Here is a 27,866-nt window from a genome sequence, read left to right as displayed (position 1 = left end):
TATGATATTTTAACTAATTTTTTTTCTTTCCTTTTGAAAGCTAACTCTGTGCTGTTGGGGCCCGAATTTAAGCTGGTCTTCAGCATTCGCCCAAGAAGCCTTACTGGCATCCTAATACACGTCGGGAGTCGGCCAGGGAGGCACTTATGTGTTTATCTGGAGGCTGGAAAGGTGCGCACGTGTGAGGACAGGGTCTGTGGGTTTCATTGCTGGAGACCGCAGTGGGGGGTGTTGTGAGGGAGCGGGATTCCATCTTGTTTTAAGAGACCTGATTTCGGGGCTAACTTAGTGTTTTCCTTTAGCAAATCATTTGGTCGTGTTTCCTGTTCATCATCTTTAAAATTGGGAAGACTCAAACAAGCTGGGCCAAATTCTACCTGCTGCACTAAGTTACATGGCCCTAGGGAAGCTACTTAACTTACTTCAGACTCACTTTCTTTATCTTTAAAATGTGGGTAATAATGCTGATATCTTAGGGCTTTTATCAAGAGAATAGAAACTGTCATATAGTCAATAAATGTCCATTTTTCCTCTCCTCCCCTTCACCTTTGTCACATCTCCACTTTTCCTCATAAGGGCAGTACCAGGAGTCATGGAATAGATGTTCCCAACAACTATCTACACCGTGTCATGCCCATGCCCATGGCCTGGTGTCCACGGAGTCAGTTTTGGATTTCCCTTATGGTCCCAACACCACCCACCCACCTCTGCGGCCCCCGCAGCCAGGGTGGCCCCTCGGTCTGCCCCCCAGGCTTCCTTTGGGTTGAACTGGACTCCTCTTTCCGCATAGGCTTCTACTGTTCCCTCCTGCCCATCCCTCATGGGGCTGGTCAATATCCTATTCTCACCACCAGGTTCTACCTCTTTCCTTTTCAAAAACTCTTATAAAAAAAAAAAAAAAATCCTTCCAGGAAGACCTCAAGGCAAAGAGCAAATCATGATAATGTTAAAGAGCAAAAATTCAACTGAGTGAATTCGAAGATCTTGTTGACCTTACTCGAGTCATGAATCAGGCAGCATCCCATCTAGCAAGCAGAGGGGAGCTCTGAGGAGTTGTACAGAAGGAGCGAGGGTAGGACAAGGCGGTCATAAGCAAAGGAAAAGAAAAGATTCTTCCAGGCAAGGTCACCTTCCATTAGGGCAAGGGCAGGGGGTCTAAGTGGGTGGATTACCTCACCTAACTTTTGGGGTGGGATTTGGGGAGGGCAGGGAATGAAGAAGACCCATATGACAGATTATAATGTCATGGGTGCTATTCAGAAAATTCCTGACTGATCTATTAAGACTCCATTTCTGGGGGAGGTTGAAAGGTCACTTAGGTTAGGTATTCAGCCCTGGTCTGGTAACAGGGTTTAGGGGGCTCCAATTGGGGCCTGTGTTTTTCTATTTAGCCATAATATGCCATTTCCCTTCACCTCTACCCTTCCACGGCTTATTAACCATGAGGGGTAAACTCCCAGAAGAAGATAAAACAGCCCAAACTCCTGGAACACTTTGTATTTGTGATGTGGCATTTAAGTGTGAGCAAGGCCTCAGATAGGCCAGAGGCACAAGCAGCCCCTTGCTGGCTGGCCTGGAGAGAAGGCCGGCTTTTCAGGGGAGCGGGAGGGGCTCCAGGAGGCCTTCTAGAGAGGAAATCATTACACACACAAACACTGAGACCTGATGACCTCCGTAAGGGCAGTGACGTTGTTTAGCTGGAAAATTGCCTGAGAATTGGCAGCACGATCTAGCTACATGCAAATTAAATGCAAATTAGTTACCAGCTTGCTGATTTTAGTCCTCGCCTTCCTTCACCTTGCTTCAGCCCTTGGCCCTGGCCCAGAATTCAGGGGGAATTCAGGATTCTATATGATAGCATGAGGACCTGACCCCTGGCGCGTGCCCAGTACAAATGCAATCCATGAGCTTGCTGAATTCATTGAACAAGAGCCCCTTGTAAGGCGTGCGTTCATGGAATTATTGTCATTGTCGGGGCCTTGCAGCAGGGTATACGCCTCAGCCAGCATTTTTGCCTTCCAAATTTCACATCCTTCTAAACTGCCACTGTCACATGCTAACAGCTGAGAAGGCTCTACCATGCTACCCAGTGCCCTCTGAGTGGAGCCTGCCAGAGGAGGGGTTTGGACTGGGAGGACAGGGCTCGTAGCTTTTGGCAGCGACGTCAGGTTGGGTCCCCGGGGTTTGCAGCTTGCTCGTCTGGGAGGGGTGCAGCAGAGAGATTCTTGCAAAGCTGGCCCCCACATCATCTCCCGGTGTGGGAGGGGGCTTACGTCTAAAGTGCTTCGAGCTGGCGGGGTGGCAGGGGCTGGGAAGGCAGGAAGCCTGGGAAGTTGACTCCACCAGCCCTTCTGAAGGCCATAGGAAAATGCCTGTGTGTTCCAGGTCACGGCCTCTGTGGACAGTGAGGCAGGGGGCATCTTGGCATCGGTCACACCAAAGCGGTCTCTGTGTGATGGACGGTGGCACTCTGTGACAGGTATGATGGCCAGTAGCCTGTTGTTCACACCCTGAAGCTGTCTCCCTTTCCATCTGGACTTGAATGTCCCTGAGGCCTCGTCAGCAACTCAATCCCTTCGAGTCTGGCTGAGCTCAGCTACGCCCCCCACCCCCTTCCGGGTTCACAGTGCGAACACCACCATCCTCAGTCCACCCCAGCAGTGAGGACGCAGTTCAGGGTGATTGCAACCCATGCTCCGTCCTCGGTCCTCTGTCGTCGACAGAGAAGTTTTTTCTTTTCTTTTTTTTTTTTTTTTTTTTTTTTTTGAGCTCGGAAAACTGATAAGCTGTTTGTTTACAAGGCAGTATAACATTGTGATTTAGATTTTGGCTCTGAAAGAAAAAAGAACAAAGAGGAAATCTCAGTTTGGGCCTTTACCTAAGTGACCTTGAACAAGCCACTTAATTGCTCTTTATCTTCCGTTTCCTCCTCTGCACAATGGAGGTAAAAAAAGTAACCTCCGCCTCCCAGGGTGAAAATCAAACGGGATAATGTATGCAAAGTGCCCCCCAGGGTCCAATATGTCGCAAGGGCCCAGTAAGTATTTGCTCTTACTATTGTTAAAGTTTATTGTTGGGCTGGAGTTTTTTTGTGTGGTTTTTTTTTTTTTTTTTTTCTGCAAGGGAGGTAGACTTACCACTGGGTGGAGAAGGGCCTGGCCTCCCGCAGCCAGTCTGCTGTTTTATGAGTAACCTGTGTGCGTGAGCTTGGAGATACATTAAAGCGCATTGGCTAAAATGTCTTTTGTAAAAAAGCTAGTGTCTGCTTGTCTAATTGGAATGCTAACTCCACAGCGATTAGGGACGACTGTTAACATTGGAGGAATTTTATTTGGAGGGTCAAAAAGCGACTCAGGTTTCAGAAGTCAGCGTCTCCCGGAAAGAAGCTAAGATCACATGAAATAAACATGACCTCTGGAGACGGGGCTCGGAATCCCAACCCATTCAACTTGTAACTGTCCTGTCAGGCTCCTCAATGCCTTGAGAGTCATAGTCTTTTCTCTCGGAAAGAAGAGTGAGATATCTTCCTCACAGATGCATTTAAGGATTGAATTCTGTAATGTATGCAGAATACCTAAATACCCCCTTGGCATTGAGAAATTAGTTGGATTTGAGTCTAGGTCGACTGAATTCCTACCAGCAGCGCTCCCACGGAATGAGTTGAGCAGAAGCCGGTGGTGACACACTAGCGTAGACTTTAAATATTGGGCAGGGCTCTCCTTGGGTGACTGACCTGACCAGCTTCCTTTCCCCCCCAGTCACCATCAAACAGCACATCCTGCACCTGGAGCTGGATGCAGAGAACAGCTACACAGCTGGACGGCTCCCCTTCCCACCTGCTGACACTCGAGAGCCACTACACATTGGAGGTGTCCCAGGTAACTCTGGTCTTGACTTCTCCTACACCCATGTTGCCCCACGTCAGCTCTTAACATATCCGTCTTAGCCCAGCAAATCCAACGCCCCAGCCCAGGGGTCGTTAGATGAGCAGCAGTTGGCTGGACGGTGGAGACAGTGAAGCCCTTTGCTCCAACACATGGGAAAACTCAATTGCTAGCAATGGGCATGTTGTATAGCCCAGGCCACATTCCTGCTGCTGCTTCTGTCCCAGGCCTATCACTTATAATAAGCCCCTCTTACAAGGCTGTGTTAACCTGGAAGTCTGGTATCAGCAAAGAATCAGGAAAGGGGCTAAGAAATTGGTCTCTTCTCATAAGTTGCTTAGATTTCCTGGTGAGTTATTAAGCTCTGGGGGGCCAGAATGAGAGGAGCAAGCAGGTTCTGGAATTCTGCCTGGAAGGAGCTTTGTCATTCTTCCTTCTTTTATGTTCCTCCAAATAGTTTGTTAATTTTATGGGTCTTCCATGACCCATAAAAAGCACTGGAGTTCAGAGTTATTATCTATTGATTTGGGCTGTGGAATCAGCTTCTTGGAAGAACTCAAAGAATAGCCTTGTTGTTGACTGATCATAGCAGGTGGGGGTGTGGGGTACCAGCTCAAAGGAGGAGGCCACCAGGTGGCCCAAGTCCCTCAGTCCCTTGAGCTCTAAGAAGACTCTTTTTTAAATTGGGTACATTCACTTGAAAGAATGAATTACCCACTGAATGCCTCTTCTTTTCTCTTGAAGCTGGTTTGAAGACCCTGAAGCTCCCAGTGTGGGAATCATTTTTTGGCTGTCTGAAGAACATTCAAGTCAACCACGTTCCCATCCCTGTCACAGAAGCTCTGGACATCCAGGGGACTGTCAATCTGAGTGGCTGTCCTCATCACTAACTCAAACCCATCACACAACAGGGGAAGCCACGCACTAGACCTCCAAGAGCACAGCTCCCCAACACACCTCCCTCTCTCCCCACAGGATCATTCTTGACTTAAGACACCTTCTAGATGAGGTTGCTAGCAAGTCTCATTTTAAATTCTGACCACACGTACTCATCATTTGGGCATTCAGTGCCCCATGTGTATTTTATATAAAAATCCCGTTTCTCACAGATGTTGAACAAATTATTACACGCTTTTGGTAATCTCCTCTTCCACTAAAAATGAAATGTCTTTTAAAGAACTTTATCTTCCACCTGGTTAAAAAAAAAATAAATATCTTTTAAAGCACTTTAAAAACACCCAAATTGTACATGTGTTAAGGCTTATAACTTATGGGGTTAAATAAAGGCAGTGTATTCTTTAAATGATGATGTTTTATTAGCATTAAACCAATGGCTTGATGGGCATTGTTAATCATACTAATTCTTCAGCACATGTTCGGCATGCTACCTACAACATAATTTTCTGCAGATAATCATGAAGCACATAGCAATGAGGTACTTTGTGTTCCCAATGTTGGACATATAATCAGGCACAAGAAGTAAATCCTGCCCTGAATGAGTACGCAGTCCAACTGGGGAGACACGCAGTATTCGTAAAATTTTTAAATAACTGACAAACCGAATTAATGAACCTCTATTTCCCTTTGGTTTCCCACGTATAGTCTGCTACCAACCAAGTCTCAATTATGATTATCAATTCCTTGAGGACAAAGACTCGGAGGAGAACTGAGATGGCTCTACATCCTGTAATTAAAGCTTTGCATGGCAAGCTAACAGAAGTTAGTAGGAAGGAGGACCTGCTTCTGGTTTTATCTACAAAATAATGAGCCATGTACGAGGCCAATAATATTACACAGCACCACTCTTCCTAACGAAGAAGACTAAGTAAGCATTTTTGCTTGTCTTACTTGTCTTCTACATGGTATTTGTCCCTCAGAAGAAAAAGAACAAATAATTCTGAAATTTGGACATAGTAATCCTATATGGTATCCGCGTTGCTCCCTGCTCTCTCTCTCTGAAACGGAGCCACACTCCCTTCAACCCAGTACTCTTTGATGACCCTCACACTGCAGGCCTATGGGCATGTTTTCTAACATGGAATATTCTCCTGGAGAAGTAGCAAGTTCTCCATCACAGAGGGCATTCAACAGAGGCTGACTGGTGGGCATTTGGGATGCTGTGCTGACTCAGACGTTGAATTGCATGAACTTAAGTTGGGTGTTTTTTGAGAACATTTAATTTTCCAGTGAAATATTCATCAGGCGATCACCACCCGGACACTGAGTCTGCACAAAGAGCCTCCATTTTACCTGCCTTGGCACCAGCTTCACTAAACGCGTGGTTCTCTCGTCCAGCTTCCTGGTGTTAACCTAAGTGATTTATTAGTGATTATTCATTAGCACTTCTAGATTCATTATAAAGGGATAACGAATTCACCTACACCACCGATCTTCCTTCCCTTTGGTAGTAGCTTGAAGAACAGCTGTCCCCCCACCTTATCCAAGTGTCCCCCCAGTCACCGGAAGGCAGCCGAGAGTGTCACAGATGGAATTACAGTTAAGGAAACAGAAAGCCCTCGGCGTGCCTCTTCTCAGACTGCCCATGTGTGTTCTCTGAAAGGAATGTCTACAGCTCCTCTACAGAAGCATCGTGGAAATTATTTGTAAACTGTAAAGTGCCATACAAATATTGTCCCTGTTGTCTTCTTCCTGACTCAAAGTCCCTCACGGGTTGGGCTGACCTTGCGGTGGGAGGCCCCAGAGGGACCGTGGGCTCGCCGGTGGCTGGCTGGGTGCAGTTTGAGACAGGTCCACAGTTGGTTTCCTTTTGGTCCAGGAGTGCGGGGGAGGGTGGGAACACTGGACTGTGAGGAAACCCACTGGGAGAAGACCAACAGCACTGCCCAGCAATCTGGACAACAGTCACTCTGGGGCCATCACGGGACTATGAACCAGGGTTGTGCCTTCATGGGCTGCTTCCTTCAGCAACCTTCCCCACCCCAAACCCCCCAACATCCCCCCCCATCCCCCAGGGTACCTCCTGAACTCACTTCTCAGTAGAAGGGTTGTTGAGTTTTTGTCAGAGGGCAATGGCTCTGGGCAGAACATGCGGACATTTCCTTCCACCCAGGTGAGAGGTGGTCTCACTTACCCAGAGTACTTCCATTTGTAAATAGCATGATTGTAATTGAATAAAACTGGCATCTATATAGTTCGCTATAGAAAAATCAGAATATGCAGAAAAGCATAATAATCACCCATCGCTCCTCACTCAGAAATCTGTAGGTCTTTAGTACTATGTCTGCATTCTTTTTAAATGCGCATGGATTTCCTTACAAAATTGCAATTATACCCCATATATTTTTATATGTTTTCAAAACTATATAGTGAATTTTCCCAGGTCTTTGACTATAGACCATGCCATCAAATGAATTTATCATAATGCATTTAACGAACCTCCAGTCACTTAGACAACTGGGTCGCTTCAACTTTTTGTGATTATAAGCAACACAAGAATGGCTAGGTCATGGAAGATAAATTCATTTCTTTATTTTCTTAGAAGTATCAAAGGGTATCTACCAGGTCAAAGGGTAGAACGTTGTTATGTTTGTAGCTAACTATTGCCATATCGGTTCCTCAAAGTTTATATGTCCACTTACATTCAAATCTTTTTGAACTGGCCTGAGGGTCTGATGCCACTAAATATAAAGTTGCCAGCATCCGCCCCTGGTCTTCAAGACAGACAGGGAGCAGCTGAGCACGCCAGCTCACAGACAGCCACCCTGCTCACACTCATCTGAGCCCAAATCCCAGCACCTGGCAAGCACAGTCAGCTGAAGTCTCTGATGGGTAATTCTGCAAAACACCCGAAGCCTTAAAAACACAGGCAGTTCTATTATTTGCCCCTAAGAACTAGTGCCAAGCCACAGAGAGCCACGTTTGCAGAACATGTTGCCATCGGAGAGCTCCAAACCAGTGCTGGGCCTGGGACCTGCTTCCAGGAAGGAGCAAGGCCCTCACCCAAGGACCTGGAGAACGTACTCTGCTCTCTGGGCAACCGCCCGGCTTCACCCACAGGCCCCGCCGGCCACTCCCTCCTCCTCCATCTTGTAAGTTTGCTTTCTTTGTGATTGAGACTTAAAGATTTCACTGGGGCAAAATGGCTAGCGTTCAAGCTCCCGTTCTGCTCTTTACCCTGCCCTCCCCCACCCCACAATAGAGAAATCCAAGACGTAGGTTCTTTTCACTCAACATGACTAATAATGGTAATAATAGCACAGTAATAACACCAGGGGTGGGTGACAGAGGTGTCCTGTTTCCAGTTCCTTAATTGACCAGACAATATAACTTAATTCCTCAGCATTGAAATGCTAGCATAATGTCTGCATGCCTGAGCGTGAAAAGCGGAGACAAAATTGGAATATCTCTGTTAATCATCCTTGGGGTGAGGAACAATTATTCTCCTAGAGGGCAGGGTCCTGAGACATTGAATACTATTTACTGAAAATTGGTTTTTCTCCTTGGTTCGTAAAGACTTCGGTGACCTCCGAATGTGAAGTGTACCTTTCCACTGCCAGAAGGTTTTAGTCCCCATAAATTTTGAATGTGTGGTTTATTTTACTCTACACAGAATCCTTGACAAAATGAGAATTGAGAATTTTAGAAGGCAAAGGCCTGGAACTTTCTACAGCATTTTGCTCATCACCAACACACACAGCGCAGCGTAGGCTTACTGATTAAACCATGCCCTGCTCAAAAGGCTTTTGCTAATTAATCAGTAATGTTAATCATTTCACACCCAAGGAATGTGCGTTCCCGGACAAATCTAATAGAGCTGGGTATCCAGTGGCGTAGCTTGGCATGCTGTCCATTCAAAAGACAAATTTCAGTAGGTACTTATTATTCCTGTAGGAAATAAGCTTCCTCAGAAGTGGTCTGTGCCCTGAAAAATAAGTGAGCCTGTCTGGTATTCAACTACAGTGCCGTCATCAGAGAATACAATCCTTAGTGTCATGTTTTTGCAGCGTCCTCCGTGTGGGGATTCTCTCACAGACGGAGGTGCTGTGGGATTTCTATTTGCTTCCTGCACCAAAATGTCCAGCTGCTGCCGAGATAGCTTGACAGCTTCTGTCAAGTCCAGATCCCAGTGGGGTTTATCTCCTGCTCTACTGGTCCCCATAACCCGTCTCTTCCCACTACCCCACAATTAGAGGGAAGCCCCTCGGGAAAGACAGTCCCCACCTTCACGATAAACCTTTGCTCTTGGAAGTCATTTGAATCTGAGCACTCTTTGCCCTCTTGGGCCTGTTATTTCAATGGCGTTTCAGGCATGCAAGCTTTCTGTCAGATGGTTTAGAATATTCTAGAAGTTTGAGGGACAAAAAATTATATCCCTTCACAAGACTTCTCAGAAGTTCAATGAGCTGATGTAGCAAGTCGTCGTGGGTGTTACCTACTATTAATGTAAAACCGGGAACACACGTATTAGAAGCTGATGCTTCCTTATGCCTTTAGTTTTTCCTAGGAAAGGAACTCAAATGTCCAAAAGTATGAAAGCCAGAAACCTAATGAGGAAGTTTCCTATTCTACTTGTGGCTTATGTTTATCCCTTTTGCTGATTTGCCATTTTGGGGAGACGTTGGAGGAAGTCAGCGTCCCCCCTGTGTTTACCATGTGTGCTATGTACACAAGCAAGATATATTTCAGGGGAAGAAAAAATCCTTTGTAGTAGAGGCAGCCTATCGCCAGCTCATGTCCCTTCACTCTCCCCCCTGAGGGCTGGCCGCCCTGACTTCCGAATGCCAGCACCCCCATTTCTTTGAGGCCTTTGTTTGATTGCCAAAGTCAGCTATGCGGGATTAATGCCCCAGGTGTGTCCCTTATCAATGACTCTTGGGACTTGGTGTCTTTTACCCATCCCTGCTGGAAGCACATGTTCTATACTGGTTTTATACTGGTTCCCTTAGTTTCTCCGGCAAAATTCTTTCCACCCACGGTGGAAACCAGCTTGGAGAGCTCACTTCATTGGCTGCCTTCCCTTCTGTGTCTTCCTTTCCTCCCTTTCCAGTTACTTGTGTTTCTGTCACCTCCCAAATAAACTACTTGTACTCAAACCCTTGCTCAGGCTTGGCTTCAGGGGACCCCAAACTTTAGATGCCCTCTGAAAGAGTAGATCTTGTCCTAAGTTTTCTTTTTTGAAGATTTTATTTATTTGACAGACTGTGAGAGAGCACAAGTCGGGGGAGAAACCGAGGGAGAAGGAGAAGCACGCTCTCTGCTGAGCAGGGAGCCCCATGTGGGGCTCGATGCCAGAATCTTGGGATCATGACCTGAGCCAAAGGCAGACGCTTAACCAACTGAGCCATCCACGTGTCCCACAGATCTTGTCCAGACTTCTGACCATACTCTGTGTTTTTTGGCTGTGCTCTCTGGAAGTGTAAAGAGCCCAGAGAACCAGATGTTCTAAAACTCGAACCACAGTTGTTGCAATGACACCAAAACGCTGAGACCGTAAAAGATTGCTGGGACACACAAACACTCCCCTCCCTGCTCGCCTACATGCCTTGTGCAAAATGATAACACATTTGGAGAAGCCCAATCCTGGCAGGAGTGAGGGGTACCCATCAAGAGCCCATGCATGAGGGAAATTTAGTTTTGCCTTGATCTCCGATGTTGCTCAAATGTCCCAGTTTTTCCAGTTATGCCTGCAAGGTCTTTCTTGCATTTTCAACCGGTAATGGGTGGGTAATTGGCCTTGCTATCCATAAGTCACAAACTTATGTCCTGGGAGATAATGAGACATTTGAGGACTCATGAATAAGAGAGCCCCTGCCCTGGAGATTCTGAATCCCAAGGTAGGAGTGGGACCCAAAAATCTATTTATTATTTATTAAAAATTCTTTATTAAAAATTTATCTTTAATAAATACAGCAGTTGATTCTCCTAATCAAATATGGGAATATGGGAAATACAGAATTATAGAAGATGTACTTGCATTACATAGGACTCCACATTTCATTCCATCATGATTCTTCAAATACGTAGGTTTACCTAGAAAATAATCCTGTTACTAGCCTCCAAACCAGGTACTCTTCTAATCGAGAATCTGCATTTAAAGAAGGGTCTAGTGTAGTTTTATAGTAGAATGATGAAAATCAACCTTCTGAGCTGCCAAAGTTGGGGACAACTATCAGTGTCACACAGGAAGTATCAGCCCATGGCGTTGCCCACCGGCAGAAGCCATTTTTCCCCCTCTCGTCTCAACCGGGAAATAACTCCTCCTGTCAAAAGAGAGTGGGGAGCCATCTAAGCTGAGTTGTGTGTAATCCAGGAGCAAAAAAAAGGTAGGCACAGACATTACAGGCAGAGGGAAGAGCATTGCTAAGGCACAGAGAAGAGAGTGAGCATGGCTTCAGGGACTTGATAGATTCCTGGATAGCTTGTGTGGGCGGAGTGTGACCACAGAGGAGGCAGGGACAGGTCAAGAGAGGGTATTGGGAGTGGTGAGGAACCAAGTCCTGGGGCTAGGTGCTACAAGACATTGGACAGCACAAGAAAGACCCAGCGGGTGAGGCAAATTTCAGTGAAGTGACAGGGCCAAAAGTCAGGGTCTGGAAGACCCAAGAAGGGTGAAGGAGAGGTGAGGAAGTCTCGGCAGCTCATGGAAACCACTCTTTCAGGTAGCTCGATTGTGATGAAAAGGAGAAAGAACAAGGCGGGGAGGTGGGGGGTGGGAGGGGGGAAACATAGGCCTAAGGTGGATTGCTTTGTTTTGTTTGTATTTAAGAAGGCAGAATAGAGTGTTTAGTGTGCTGGCAACAAGTCCGTTTATAAGAAGTTAAAGGGGAAGGGCAGAGGGAGGATTTTGATGCTGCTCAAGAGGTAAGGCCTTGAGAAAAGAGGAGAGAGTGCTCTTCCCGTGAGCCTGGAGGAGAGGAGGTGAGGGTGGCTGGGGAGGGGGCAGCGCCCATGGGGAACCTAGGAAGCTTCTATTTTCCCAGAGAAGTAAGCAGTAAGGTGGTCTGGGGAAGGAGGCCTGAGGACAAGAGACAAAACGTCAAGAGCATTGTGGGCGGGATGACGACCAGCTCCCAGCGGTTCCTGAGGAGAACTTGGGGTTTCTCGGGCGATATGTTTTTCAGTAGGCTTTTGGTGGGACTGACTCACATAACTAATACTTAGATGGCTAGAGAAATAAAGAATAAAGCTTCAGATCTTTTTTTTTTTTTTTCCTTCAATTTTTAGTTTCAGTTTTCTGGGTGCCAAGAGTTCTTTGCTCTCTTCCATTCCCAGCCTGGTTGGCTTTTCTGGTCCAGGGGTTTCCCAGTCTGCCCTGTGCAGCAGAAGCCTCTGGGCCTTTCTTTTCAATACGGATGTCTGTCTGTATCCCAGACATCCCCAGAGATCTGACCTTGCATGAGGAGAGACATTAAGTCATTTTTAAAGCAGTGAGTGATTCTAATGTACAGCTGGGATCCAGATCCCCTGATGTCAGCCATGTTTAGGGAAGAGTCCTTTCCAGTCGCTTGGTGAGGAACAAGTGGAATTTTATGAGGTGGCCACTGAAACCCTTTTGAACTTTGCTCTATACACATTTCCTTCACTGCGGCCTTCATTTTGTTACAGCTTAACATAGCTTTCGTTTTGCAACGTCCTTTTCCATCAAATCTTTTGAATTTCTACCAAGTCTTGAGGTAGAAGAACTCCTTTAAATATGTGTGACTCCACCTGTCCCTCTTGGCCACAGGAGGTTAGTTTTCAGCGAGTGCCCAGAGAGTAGAGTTACAGGGGTTCAAGCTCTGGAAGCCATGGTGGGAGGTAGGCACCACCTGCCATGATCACCTACACGGAAGGAGATGGAAGCCGAGAGCCCTTCGAGAACTTTCTCCAGTGTCAGCTGGGCAGTTTTGTTTTGTTTTTGCTGCTGTTTGTTTGTTTTGTTATTGAGCTCTCTCTAATCTCTCAACCCCTAAAGTGGGTCCCTTGGGATTTCATGCCCTCGGTAGAAAATGAAAACGAAGAGGAAAGAGTGTGCGTTTTGGACTTAGCAGATGGGCTAGAGACCAAGCTCTGATACAGCTGGGTTTCTATAACCGTGGACAGGTTTCCTTAACCCACTGAGCCACCCAGGCGCCCCATGGTCCTGACCTACTTCTGATCTTTGACCACGACGAGCGGAAGCTGCAGCAAAGATGAAGGCGGAGAGCGTAAGGGGGTTTTTCACATTCTATTATCCACATCGTTTTGCACTGTCAGTTGTTCCACAAATCCGAGCGCTAACATCATTTGGTCTGAAGACACGGCAGAATAATTAGAAGCTGGATTAAGCCCTCATGTCAAAGGAAAGGGAAATTTAAAGGAGAGGTAACTAATTACTGTCCAGGGCAGGCATTTGCTGGCCTCAGACTTCATCTTCTCTTAGTAATTTCATTTACACACGCACAAAAATGGAAAGAGATCTAAAATAAAAGCAAACTTGGTTACATCGCAAGAAAATGTGCTGCGCCCTGAGCTTCCTATGCCCTCCTTCCTCCCATTAAATTCTTTTATGTAAATTGCTTCCTCCCTGTGCCTCAGGCATAATAAATATTCTCTGAAGGAAGGAAAGAAATGGCACAAGTGGGAGATAAACTAAAATGTGAAGATTCCCAAACCCCGTTCTCCATAGCATCACGTGTTCTATTACTAAAGGTTAATGGGAAATTGATCCGTTAATCAATCAGTGGAAGACTCTCAGAAACGGCTTGCTATTCGACTATTGGGTGAAAATGAAGGGAACCACTTCCTCTCTCCTGGGCCCAACGTTTCCCCAGGTAAGTGGATTCAGTTCAGCCTATGAACCTATCAAAGTGACACCATCACCTACGTGCAAAGCAGCTCTTAGGGCATTTAAAATAATTGAAAAGAGAAAAGAATCCCGTGGGTCCTGATACGAACTGCTTTCCAACAAGGAGAATCAGATGTTGCAAGAGCACAGCAGCCCGAGAGTTTCTCTAACCAGAACAAGTCAGGCTTCTGACCAGAGCTCAGGATCTGGATGTTAATTAAAAAACAAAAAGCACATGTACCATTTATTGAGCATGCGGCAAGTACCAGACACTGTGCTAACCTCCTGACTACACAATCTCCTTTAATCTCAACAGCTACCTTAAGAGTCAGGTATTACTCCTGTTCAGCACAGGAGGAAACTGAGACTCTGGGATTAAGTGCCAAGGTTACCCTGAAAGACCCGCGGATCCCCTTACCCAAGAATCCAACACTGCCACTGGATGCAATCAGCAAGAGGTTCTTTATTGTTACGCAGGCGCCTGCGGGTGGTCAGCGCGCGCCTGCGGGTGGTCAGCAGCTCCTGCTAGCTGAGCACACCCAGCTGGGGTGGTGCCGGGTTTTTATAGACAGGTACAAACAAGTTTTGGGTGGGGCGCAACTGATTGGTTGACAATTAGAACTTTTGAAAAAGGCCTTAGTGGAGTTTGCTGATTGGCTTTGGGGACCCGCTCGCGCGAAGAAGAGAGAGGCGGGAAGGGGGAACAAGCTGATTGGTTCTGAGGGCCCGCGCGTGGGAGGAGAGGCAGGGAGGGGGAACAAGAAGGGGGAAGGTAGGAATGCCATCATGGCGTCTTCTATTATTTCTATAAGCCAAGTGGTTACAGAAGGGCAAAAGAGCAATTAATAACCTAATTTATGCCTAAAAGCCAGCGGTTCACAGAAAAGGAAACAAGCGGTTAGTTATCCTATCTATCTTCTAGGGGAGGGGTCTTTCAACCCCAAGGTGCTCTGCAGCTCCAGCTCGTCCCTGTCAAAGATCAGAAGCAGGTCAGTCCTTACAGGACAGTGATTCACATTGTATTAACCCTGTGCTTCGGATGCTCCAGCATGGGGGGCGGGGGCTGGGAGGGAGGGCAGGCTTGCTCATGCTGGTGGGGCAGCATCTCCCAGGGTTAGCTAATTCGCACAGACGGTCAAAGAATCCCCTGTGAGCACTTGCCCTACATAGCCCCCCACCCCAATCCAAAGCCCATACCCCAGCACCTACCCTGTGGCTCTCAAGCTCAGGACCATTATCTCACTGGGTCAGGTACCAGATAGCTAGGAAGAAGCCCCATGGCCCCCAAGTCCATTGAAATTATTCAAATCCTCCTCTCCCCACCCGGCTTACCCTGCCTTACCTGTTTCTTTCACAGAAACCACAAGGAAGGCTCTTGCCCCCATCTGGATCCTTTGCTCCTGCCCCCTCACTGACCTTGATGCCGCCTCATGGGCTCCCCTGCCCGCGCACAGCCTGGTGAGTCCCCTCCATTTGGGATCTGTGAGTGTAACAAGCTAAGCTTTCAAAGGCCGTTGTCTCCTGATCTGATCTCACCATACCTGAAAAGTAATAAGACCTGATGAAGTTCTAGAACCTAGGTGAGGTTTGGTGGGCTGAGGTCCGGAGCCGATGACCAAGAAAGAATTCTTGAGACATCTTTGGTGCAAAATGGTGGTTTATTAAAGCACGGGGACAGGACCCGTGGGCAGGAAGAGCTGCTGCTGCCCCGGGTTGTGAGGGGTGGTTGGTTATATACACAGGAGTTGGGTAGGTGAGGACAAAGGGGTGTTCAGAAGGGCTATTGGGGCAAAGAATACTATCAGGATATTGAAGGCTTAGTTGCTATCAAGTAAAGACAATTGAGAGTCTCCTGGTGGAATGTTACATTCCTGCTATCAAGCATCCCTGTTAATGAGATTTAGGTTTAGAAGAAATTTAACTTTATTTACTTTTCCTTCTACTTCCACCTCCTTCGGTTTTTATGGAGGGGAGGGTAACATTAGGCTTGAGGAACTGAGTTCTGTGTCTTTGGAAATTGGGCTATTGATAAGGTAACTTCTTTGTTGTAAATCTCAAGGACATTTGCTAACCAAGGGAGACTCCTGTCTTGCAGGATTGTGATCTCAGCAAGTTAACTATTTATCATTTTATGGCAGTCAGGGGTGCCTGAGGAATGCTACACCTATGGAGGGGAGCGGATGAAGGGGGGGGTGCAAGGCGCCAGCTTTTGCTTTGTCCTCAGCCAGCCTCCTGCTCCCTCATCATTCCTACATATTCATACACACACCTGGGGTCACCCCTGCACTAACCTGAGTCATGAAAGCTGAAACATAGGAGGGGAAACATCCCATCCTATTTATTAGACAAAAGGGGCGCCTGGGTGGCTCAGCGGGTTAAGGCCTCTGCCTTCGGCCCAGGTCATGATCCCACGACCCTGGGATCGAGGCCGGCATCGGGCTCTCTGCTCAGTGCAGAGCCTGCTTCTCTCTCTCTCTCTCTCTCTGCCTACTTGTGTTCTCTGTCAAATAAATAAATAAAATCTTTAAAAAAATAAAAAAATAAAAAGAAGACAAAAGACAAAAGAAGGCCTTCTAGGACACGAAGGACCACTAGTCTAACCCAGTAACCTTCCTAGACGCCCCCCCCCCCCAGCGGCCTTCCATTTCCTGATGAGTTTCAATGGCATTGCGGTGACAGGGAAGGAAAGTGGCAGAATATCTGGGGGCCAGGACTTGCACATGCATCAAGGGTGGGCTAGAAAAGGCTGAGAGCGTGAGACTAAACAATCCTCCTTCCCTCTGGGGGGGTGGGCCTTCTTACTTCCTCCAGAAGTGCTCTTCCATGCCAGATAAGCTTTTTTTTTTTTTTTTTTTTAAGATTTTGTTTATTTATTTGACAGACAGAGATCACAAGCAGGCAGACAGGCAGGCAGAGAGAGAGAAGGGGAAGCAGGCTCCCTGCTGAACAGAGAGCCTGATGCAGGGCTCGATGTGGGGCTCGATCCCAGGACTCCGAGATCATGACTCCGAGATCATGACCTGAGCTGAAGGCAGAGGCTTTAACCCACTGAGCCACCCAGGCGCCCCCCAGATGAAGCTTTTAACTTCCGGGTAAAGTTAGCTACCTAGGGCCAGCTGGCCAAATTAGCATACTTAGAACAGATCATTAAGCCAAAGACTTCGGTTGAAAGTAGGAATTAATCGCCAAGATAACTTTATTCATCCTGTTTCCCACCTCACTGTTCTGGGCGGACACACACAGGACTGTCCATTTGCTGGAGCTGATCTCGGCCCAGTCCCACGTTTAGGAAAAGCAGCTAGCGCAGGGCTGAGCTCCCGGGCTTCAGCACAGCCCTCCTCCCGCTCCTCCTCTCTTGCTCCAAGCGACTTCTGCGCGCGTGAATAGAAAAGGCACAGAGCACTCCAAAATCCAACTACTGAAACATCCGCCAAGCACCACATCTGCTTTCAAAGGCGTGTTTTTCAAAGGAATCTTAGTCACCCAAGAGAGAGCTAGATTCAACGCTCTGAGTCACACAGTTAATAGGGCTTTGCTGTCCTCGGTGGACACTGGGTCCTCACTGCCAGCGTGAGCTTCCATTATGTGTCCCTAAGTAACTGCAGAGGGTCTTTTGGGAAGGATGGAGCTGCAGTTTCTCCCATAGGCTATATGCCTCAACCACATCTCGGATCTGCGGGGCTTCCAAAAGAGGATTGAGCCGGAAAAATCCATGGGCATTATTCTTTTTACTAACAGATTACTCCCTACCTGTAAATGGGGGTGGTGTTACTTTTGCAAATCCTGGACTGCTCCTGGACCCTCACCTGAGATCCCTTCTCTGGGCACAGACTGTCTTCTGCACAGAACCCCAGGCTTATGTTCCTCCAACTTCGTAGTCCCCCTTGGATAACAAACTAGGCACCCTGAGCTGAAATATGCCTGAATCTAAATACTGCTTATTCACCCAAAACGATTCGTCTCCTGAATGTCCCAATTTCAGTAAATAGTATCACTGTCTATCTCAGTGCTCAAGCCAAAACCCTATGACTCATCCTGGGTCCCTTCAGCCTGTCGTTTTGGTTCCTCCTCCCACACACACCTCAGATCTGTCCACATGTTTGTGTCTTCACTGTGCCCCCAGATCAGGCTGTCAGGCTTTCTCCCGGGCTACTGGGATACCCTCCTCACTGGGCCTCCTGTATCACCCTGTATCAGCTCTGGCTTCTTACAAATTATTCTGCCCATTGTGGTATGAGTGATTTTTTGGTAACACACCACACAGATAAACTCATTAAAAGAATTCTCTTTTAAGAAATAAATCTTAGGGACGCCTGGGTGGCTCAGTGGGTTAAGCCTCTGCCTTCGGCTCAGGTCATGATCCCAGCGTCCTGGGATCGAGTCCCACATCGGGCTCCTTGCTCAGCAGGGAGCTTGCTTCTCCCTCTGCCTTTGCCTGCCACTCTGTCTGCCTGTGCCTGCTCTCTCCCTCTCTCTCTCTGATTAAAAAAAAAAGAAAAGAAAAGAAAAGAAAGAAATCTTAGAGCCCCTTATTACAATAAACATGTTAAAGTCATTTATTTCAATCAGGCCAGAAGGGAGACAGCTGCAGTCTTGATACTTTCTTACCCCCCCATATAAAAAAACCAAGATTAAAAAGAAGAATTTATGTCTCTAAGGAATTATAAACAGTGGGCCGAGTGTAATTTTCTATGCCAATCAATTACTATGTCGCTTTAGGATTGATGGTTTCATTCTAAAGGAGATCGTATATTACACTTTAAAGTCCTGATGTCTCCAACATAATTCTTATAGACTGACTAAGACATTTTCATGACAACCAAATACATGACAAGTCAATCAGATACAATGGGGCATTTACCCCAACATGGATTAGGATTATAGTCTAAAGATTTCCAAGTCCAGTATCCTACTAATATTGCAAGCCTTTCCCCTTAACAATTAACTGGTTGTAAAAGGCTTTATAGCTCCAGGCCTCGTCTTCCCATGAAAAAGGAGTCCTCAGACTCTTTGCTAACAAGCAATTATTGGAGGCCTGAAAGTTTCTGTTGTCAGTTTCATCCTTACCCTTTACTTTCTATACTGTCACCCTATTCATGTCCTCCACTGCAGCAGCTGTCATCCGGAACACCCTGCATATTTATTTATTTACTTGTCTATTGCCAATGCACACCCCACCCCCCAAAGGGAAGTTGCCTGAGGGCAGGGACCTTGCCAGTCTCATTCACAGATGCACTCCCGGTTCCTGGCAACCAACATATGTGTCTTTGGGTAGATGAGTGAAAATTTCTGCTACCGTGTGTGTATGACCTGTCACCACACATCAGCTGTTTTGCATCTGTTAGTGCATTTAATACCCATCACTGCTCCGCGTGGTCCTTACTGATCTCCATTCAGACAGACAGGAAGAACCAGCGCTTAAGGGGAAAGGTTAACACCTGTGAGGGCTTCACAGTGAGTGAGTGATGGGGCTTGGTTTGGGCTCCAGTATCCAAGTTGCAGACCCAAGTGAGGCTTAGGCCACCAGGGCCATTATTCCCTAGATGTAGCCGCTGCCCTCTGTCCCATTCACACCCTCTCGGCAACCTCTGTTTTCAGAGCAGCTGTGGGAGACCCTTCCTTGCCAGCTCTCCTCACTGGTCTCCAGGACCTCTGTGCCCCAGCACACCAGAACCCAGCTGTACCATCCGGGAGCAGCTGGAGGTGTAGTAAGTTACCCCCAAGTGAAGGCCTCAGCTGATGGGGCGCAGGAGCCGGTAGATGAATTCTCCAAGCCTCAACTTCAGGTGGACTGGTCTGGCCTTCTGCATGCTCCTCGGAGTACCAGTGGAAGAGAGCCCTGCCCTCCCCACCCCCTCTACTCCCACCCTGCCTAGGGCCAATTGCCCCCTGTTGAGGCTGGAAGCAGCATAATGACCCCAAAGATGTCCATGCTTAAACCTCAGAACCTGGGAATGTTGCCTTTCCTGACTTTGCAAATAGGATTAAGTGGAGGACCTAGAGTTGAGGAGAGTGTCCTGGATAACCCTGGTAGACCCAGTCTAATCCCATGGGTCCTCGAAAGCAGAGAGTTTTTCCTGGCTGTGCTCAAAATGAGCCTTGATGACAGAGAAGAGTCAGAGAGATGTGATGTTGTTAGCTTTGAAGATGGGGGAAAGGGCCACAAGCCAAGGAATGACAGCAGCTTCTAGAAATGAAAAGGAAGGGGAAAGAATCATCCCCTAGAGCCTCCAGGAAGGAATACAGCCTTGCCAAGACCTTGATCTTAGCCCACCGAGACCTCAGTTGGACTTCCGCTCTGCAAAACTGTCAGATAATGCAGCTGAACTGTGCTACGTTGTGTTGTGTTAATAGCTAACCACAAACTCCAACTGATAAAAAATATACTCTATCCCCTTAATAATGTGCACTTATACTGTTTTTTTCCCTTCTTCCTTGTGTCTCTCCACTCCTTAACTCTTACTTCCCAGGATAATTCCAAATAGCCAAGTCCTTGACTCCAGAGTTGTTTATGGGACACCCAAACGAAGATAATGGATATCCTCTTTACTAACCTTCATATTTCTCATATTCCCCATCCCACTGCACCCATATACTTAGTCTTCAATGACTCTGGAATGGATTCAAGGGCAGTTAAATGCTTGAAACTGCAGGCTTCTAGGCAAATTTGTAAGTTGTAATAAACCTCTACCTTTCTCAAATGAATAATTTACATGTTCTTGGCTTCTGGTAATTCAAGATTATGTGATCATTTTTTAATTATGTATTTTATTGACTATTTCTTAATGTTGTCACCGTGATTTATGCTATTTGGAAAGAATTTAATACCTTAAACATTGTTAAAATGAAATAGAGCTCAGCTATCTTAATGAACTAAGATCTTTTTGAAAATGTCTTAGTCTGCATTGCCTGGTGATGAAATTCATACTGTTAAGGAAATAATATTACCTGTATTTTTATTACCTATTATCACTACCTGTATTGGTATTACTGATACTTATCAGTGTTAGTACCACTACATTTATTAAATTGATATTGGTAAGGAAATAATATTACCTACGTCACCCCTATAATATCGTCTATATTATAAAAAACACTATGAGAGCACCTGGATGGCTCAGTCGGTTAAGCATCTGACTCTTGATTTCAGCTCAGGTCGTGATCTCAGGGTTGTAGGATCGAGCCCCACTTCAGGCTCTGCACTGGAGCCTACTTAAGATTCTCTCTCTCCCCACCCCTGCCCCTCCCTCAACCCTCAAAGCCATTCATGAGTGCTCTCTGTCTCTCTAAAAAAAAGCAACCCTTACTATCATCAAAATCTCCCCACAGGGAGCTTTGCAGGTCCTACTAAGTATGTCTATACAATACACACTTGTCTAATTACTCACCTTCTTTCCATTTTCAAATCCTCAAGAGTATGTTAGTGCATCTTTAATGGTATTCTAACCCTCTGAGGGAGCTGTATGTAATTCACAAGGCAGCATGGATTGGGAGAGATTGTGGCCAGTCTACTGGCAGGCAGCATCAAGAGTTTAGCTGTATAACTGAGCCCCTAGCACCTTGATGTTTCTTTTCTAATAACTACTTGTTGTTCTCCTAAAGACTGAAAAAGGGCAGGTCATAGTCTCCAGCAGGATTAATAGCAAAGGGCTGCTGGAAGCCGTAAGTGATAGGAAACTTAGCTCCAGCACTGAAATCGTCTCGTGTCTATGTATCTACAGTATCAGAGGGAGGTCTATAAATAGCAGGCCAGGCAGCAGCTAGCTGGGCTCAGCCCTAATGCCTCTGTGACCTGGGACTCTTGGAGTTGATCTGGCGGGCAGCTATCTGCGGGGCTCGCTCTCTGGCCAACCGCTGCTCTGCATTAGTGATGGACAAAGTTGCCCAAGGGGAGCCCTCGATGCGGTCCAGGCTTCCTCACTGCAGCACCCGACCCCTCCTCTCCCTGCTCAATACAGCATGTCTGTAGAGAGCGTGGGCTCTAAAACCACAGGTTGTCCAAAGGAGACTTAGGGTCTGCATGGAATCCAATGCCTGGAATCTGTCTCTGCATCTCCCGCCCCCATCCACAGTCACCAGGCGCTGCTGCAAAGCTTGCCCTCTGCTTCAGGTTACCGAGGGCCTCCAGCTGAATGGACTCAAGATCTTCCAGGCGAGGAGCAGGGATATCCCCAGGCTTTAAAATGCTCTGCGCCAAGACACTGCATAGACCAGTGGTGAGACCGTGTTATGAGAAAGAGTTAGGACTTACATAAGCTTGGGTCCCTAAGGGAAAGGCAGGGAAGGAGAGGTGGACAGAGGGAGGGAGAAGGGAGGCAGGAGGGAAGCTCTGCTCCTGAATCTGGAAAAATTGTGAAATATGCATCTGGAAAAATTGTGAAATATGCACAGTTTCTCTTCATTGCCCGCCCGTCTCTTCATTGTGTTTCAGAACCCGCCCAGGGTCCAGAACTGTGGCCACCTTTCGTGAGTCAGGTCGGGTCGCACTGGCAACATTTCCTTTTCCAAATCAGCCTGTCCTGTGTCCCAGCAACTGGCCTCCAGGCCCTGATGTCTGCCTGCAGACCCCAGAGTGGTGATGGACAGAAAAAGAAGGGATGACATCTGACTAAGATGGTAGCTCTCTGAGAAGGTGGTTTCTGTCCTCAGGCAAAGTGACACAGACCAGCCTTACTCTGGTCCTGGGCCCACACCAAGTGGGGCTCCACCTTGGGCCTGGCCTGACCCAGACTTCCACTCTCCCATCTTGGCGACGGCTGGGCTCTCCTACCTCACGCAGGGCTCTGCTTCGGTGTCACCCCCTCAGAAAGTACTCTCCTGTCTATACCACCTGTCTACGCCACCCAAAATTGCATCCTGCCCATCTGTCATCCCTTACCCTTTATTTGTAAGGGTATTAATTACAATATTTAATATTCTATATATAATATAGAATATATATAATATAGCTTACAATATATTGTATATAATATTTAGTATTCTTTTCCTCCTACTTATTAACTACCTAATTTTATATCAAATATTCTGATGTTTTAAAAGTCTACTTTTAGCCCTTCTGGGATATAAAGAATGTAAGCTCCATATAACAAGCCACATGCTCTCTTTTTACAGGAGAGAGAACTGTTTCCTATGCTTTCCTGTAAGAGACAGACCACATGTGTTATGCAAGCAGGTGACTCCCCATGTCAGTGTCTTCCTCCTTAGAAAGTAAGAATATTCCAGGCAGCCTAAGTCCCCAACCCATGGACAGCTTGGAGTTAAATACAGATGGTGTCTTCAGTAACTTCTACCTTTTTATAGTTAGAACTCTGAAAAAGAACTCTGATTTCAAAGGGATGATCACATCTGCAGAACAGACTACTTTTAAACAAACAAATACAGATTTACAGGAGTGGGTTTCTCATTCAGGAACTGAGAATCTGACCAAGAATAAAGACTCTGGAACTCCAGCCATTCTCTGGGCAGGTGAGCATTGGAGCTGGAGAAGGACTTAGAAATGGGAAATTGAGAAGCAAGAGAAGTCCCTTTCAGAAGTTTCTGCCTCTCCCCCTCTATGCAGGGGGACCCCTCTCCCTGGCCCCAGCTGCCAAAGGCAGAAATATTCCTTTCTCACCCACCGCTCGCTCATTGTCTTCACCCTCTGTGCATCAGGAAAGAATTCATCCAAACAGTTGTGAAACGATCCAATTCCAGACATTAGTTCTCCTAGGAGTTATATTTTAAACAGGAGATGTAAAATCCATCCTTAGAAATGAAGCTCACCTTCTTGCAAGCTGTCCCTATCCTGCAATGACGGTGTCAGTGGCTTCCAGTTGGGGCTCCCATAATACTCTGTGATTTCTCCATCTTGCATGTGCCACATTTTACAGTAGGTTGTATGCTTGTGTGATCAAAAGGGACAAGGGGTATGCCAAGCTCCCAACTAGCATAGCTCTTGATGTAGAGCAGAGACATCACAAACATGGACTAAAGGAAGGAACATATGAGTAAGTGCGGGATAGGTCTGCCTCCAAGGCAGCAGTGGTGTCTCATTAGCCCTTCGGTCTGAAGGACAATATAGCCCAGTGAGGGTAGGACTCTGTAGCCAGACTGCCTGAGTAAAACTCCAAACTCTTCCACTTAGTCGCTAACTCTGCCTCAGTTTCCACTTCTGTAAAATGGAGATAACGGTACCTACCTCATAGGGTGTAGTGATCATTGAAAGGATTAACATTCGTAAAGTACTTCAGCTGGGACCTACCACGTACAGTATGAGAACTATCTATTAATATTCTTGTTATTGCTTGAAATCTTAGTCCCTACGTAGCAGAGATTCAGTAAGTGGGCTTCTTGGGTATCAGTCACAGATGGGCAAGGGTTAGAATTATACCTTCTCCTCTCCCCTGCAGCCATAACACAGATGCCCCTTCATGCCATGGGGGCAGACGGCGGGCTCTGGGCATGGCCAGAGAGACCGATATGGAGAATATCAAAGACAAATTCCACCAACCACTGACTTCATGTCTGGGTTCCTTCCTCTGCCCAGCAGTGAATACTTTGTTGTTGTCGTTTTATGTCATTTTTTGAAACAGTACAAATATCAGAGGAATTTGTACCAAATTTCTTTAGATGACTATTTCAAGTAGCTGATTCCTTTAACCAAGAAGACTTCGTCTTTGCATAGCCAAAGTGGATGGTTAAATACATTCATATTTATGACCCCTTCTTAGTCTTGATCTTAATCTTCAAGAAGGGAACATCCTCAGAGTCTGGCCACCCTCAACTGAATTGCGACTTGAAAATTGCTATCCAAGTGACCCATCGGATATAGACAAAAGTATCCCGGCATTGCAGTGATCTATGGGCAATTCGTCTTCAATTATATATTTGTAAAGCAAACACCGTATTTTACACTGATGGTGGGAACTTAGCAAAAAAGGCTCTATAAAATGTTTTTGACAAAACATTATAAGGTAAATAAGAATATAAAGGTAAATGTTAAGGTAAATCAAATAGAGAACATTACCAGAAGCAGATTTCTCAAACATTGTCATTTGGATCACCTAAACTAGATATGAGATCAGAAGAAGTCCAAATTAATGTATGGCTGTTGGTTACAATGAAAGAACTATAGGCATATAAGAAGGTGCTATACACGCTGCATTTGATGGTTCTGTTTTTTGTACTTTTCATTTTACCTACTATATTTTAATTTTTTGTGGTTTGTATGCCCTCCCCCCCCCACACACAAACGTAAGCTCCATGTGGAAATGTTTTATTTTTTTATGTTGTGCACTTCTCCATTGGTGCCAGGTACATAGTAATCACTCAATAAAACATTGTGCATTAATAATGAAATTACAAGTCTTTTGAAACAAACTGCACTCTCCAAGTGAAATGCAAACACTTAATAAAATTCTTGAGGTTTGTAAAATCCCCGATTCTCTAAAATTTAGCATTTTTCAGAGCAGATCCAAGATTCTAAAGGAAAATTCTGAGGGGGGAACAGATGCCAGTGATTATTCCAGTAACATAGCTAGAGAAAAATCAGAGGACTAACTACTCAGTGAAAGTGAAGGGTAACCTTTGCTTTAACACAGAGAAAAGGAAACTGGAATAAAAATAGAAACATCTGAGAATTGACCTTTTTCCGGAAGATGTTCTAGGAAGAAAAAGATTGTGGGCTAAGTTTTCAGGTATAGATTACTTGGTTTGTACCCTATATATTATGTGTCTGACTCTTCAAAAGGAAGGGTCTGCTGCTGAAGAGTGTGCTGGAGGGTTACTGGATGTGTGGTCAAAGGATGAGTTTAAGTGAGTTTGCCCTTTGACCAGAGCAAATCAATGAGTGTGACCTTGGCCTTATTACTTAACTGCTCTCAGTTTCTTCATCTATTAAAAAGGGAATGATGACAGTCCTTACCCCTCATGGAGTCGTTTTGATGATTAAATGAGAAAACTCATGAAGTGGTGACTGACACATTATGTCAACTCAGTAAACATTAGCTGTTGTTAAGATCATCATCAAATCCTACCACCACGTGACTCACATTTGAAGATATTTTTTGGCAAGAGTATGTTTCTCTCCTAAAGTGTGAACTATGAAGGACCAGTCACTCTCTTCCAAAGGTGCTATGCCTTCTCTCAGCACAGGGCCCTTGCACTTGGGGACCACTCTGCCAGGTTACCCATCAGCTCCCTCCATAGAGCATCAGTTCTTTGCAGGTGGGGTCATGTTTATTCATTACTGTATCTTCAGTCTGGCAGAATGCCCAGCTTAGAGTGGGGGCTCAAGGAATACTTACTAAAAAGGATAACTGTTTAATAACAATGTTAACATTTTGCTATTATCTGAAATAGCTATTCTGCCAATTAACATGACTCTTGCCCAACTCTGTTTGGAACAGCATCCGTAATAAACACCATCACAGCAATCCAAACTTTTCTAAGAAGCACAGTCAAGCGATAAGTCCAAATACTATGTCACATGAAGAGTTTAGGGCAATGGCATTTGAAAGGCCAAGATAAAACTAGCCATTTAGGCTTAAAGTTCAGAGACTCAGAACATTTTAAGACTCGTTTATGACCCAAATGGAGCCACCAGGACCAGATTTACTGTCACTGAGATGCATGAAATTTGTGAAACAAAGTGAGAAGCAATTCGACATTAGGCAACCAAGAATTATGGTCTCGGAGGGACAGGAAACAAATGAGGTGAGCCCAGGATTGCCTTAAGAGGGTTTCCAGGCCACAGCACAGTGATGGGAATCCCAGGTAGACAACAGCAGATTCTGTGAGTGGAAGAGGTGAAACTGAGTCAGGCGAGACCAGCGTGCCTTGAGTTCACAGAACAGAGTCCCGAAGAAGAGATGCCTGTGCAGGGAGGAAAAACTCCAGTGATCTGAAGAGGAACCCCCTCAAGTATTCAGCTAAATACTGGTTAGTGCATGCAAGTGAGATGACTAGCAGGGGCCAGGGAAAAAACTCTTTAAGGGATGAGAAGTAACAGTGCTCAGTGCTCATAAAGGCCCAGGAATAGCCTCTGTCCCCATCAGCCAGACAGCAAACCTTATGGTTCTCAGGCCACTGGTAAAGTACAAAAGACTTTGGCTGAATTGTGAGGAATAATTATTTAATCCTGGACTGAGCATTCCTCCAGACCCACCTAACGGTTCTTAAAAGCAAGACCTAAAAAGATCAATTTATTTTTGAGTAACTTCTTTGCATTCCAGAACAGTATTTATAGAAATACAAAAATATCCAGAGCCCAAGAAGATAAAACCCACAATGTCTGGAATCCAGAAAAAAAAATTACTAAAAAAAAATCCTATGCTCACCTCATTTGTTTCCTGTCCTTCTGAGACCATAATTCTTGGTTGCCTGATGTCAAATTACTTCTCACTTTGTTTCACAAATTTTGTTTGTCTCAGACATGCAAGAAGCAGGAAAGTGTGACTCATGATAAGGAAAAAAATCAATGCATCGAACTAACTCAGAACTGACATCAGTGTTAGAGTTAGCAGACAATGATATTAAAATAGTTACAGCAGGGAGTTCCTGGCTGGCTCAGTCAGAAGAGCATGTGACTCCAGATATCAGGATTGTGAGTTCGAGCCCCATGTTGGGTAGAGAGATTACTAAGAAAAATAAATTTTAAAAACTTAAAAAAAAATAGTTGTAACAGTATTCTGTATGTTCAAAAAATTAAAGTAGATACATGGAAGATATCAAAAAAAGGTCTAAATCTGGGGCCCTGGATGGCTCAATTGGTGGAGCAACCAACTCTTGGTTTGGGTGCAGGTCATGATCTTACCTGCATCAGGTGAGAGATTGAGTCCTGCATCAGGCTCCTCATTCAGCAGGGAGTCTGCTTGAAAGATTCTCTCTTGGGACACCTGGGTGGGGCAGTCGGTTAGGCATCTGGCTCTTGGTTTCAGATCAGGTCGTGGTCTCAGTGTTGTGAGATCAAGCCTCACATTGGGCTCTATGCTCACCACAGAGTCTGCCTGAGGTTCTCTCTCTCTCTCCCTCTGCCCTTCCCCACCCTGAGCTTGCTCTCTCTCTCTCCAAATAAATAAATAAATCTTTAAAAAAAAAAAAAAAAGATCTGTATCAGGACGCCGGGGTGGCTCAGTTGGTTAAGCGTCTATGACTTAGGTCATAATCTTCGGGTCCTGGGATTGAGTTCTGCATTGGGCTCCCTGCTCAACGGGGAGTCTGCTTCCCCCTCTCCCTCT

At 45.9% G+C, this 27,866-nt stretch overlaps 1 protein-coding gene across 3 annotated transcripts in view; it reads left to right on the top strand.

Annotated features, from left to right (window-relative positions):
• Positions 1-5,187, top strand: part of LAMA3 (laminin subunit alpha 3) — a 263,581-nt gene extending 258,394 nt beyond the window's left edge. For all 3 annotated transcript variants that reach the window (XM_059140351.1, XM_059140352.1, XM_059140353.1), the window contains 4 exons: positions 41-171; positions 2,386-2,479; positions 3,759-3,878; positions 4,629-5,187. In XM_059140351.1, the coding sequence (XP_058996334.1) occupies positions 41-171; positions 2,386-2,479; positions 3,759-3,878; positions 4,629-4,774 (491 nt within the window). In that variant the 3' untranslated portion in view covers positions 4,775-5,187. The remainder of the gene's footprint in view (positions 1-40; positions 172-2,385; positions 2,480-3,758; positions 3,879-4,628) is intronic.
• Positions 5,188-27,866: the final 22,679 nt, after the last annotated feature.

This window comes from Mustela lutreola, chromosome 11 (genome assembly GCF_030435805.1).
Source record: "Mustela lutreola isolate mMusLut2 chromosome 11, mMusLut2.pri, whole genome shotgun sequence".
NCBI classification, from domain to species: Eukaryota; Metazoa; Chordata; class Mammalia; order Carnivora; family Mustelidae; genus Mustela; species Mustela lutreola.
This window is presented reverse-complemented; position numbering and strand designations above follow the sequence as displayed.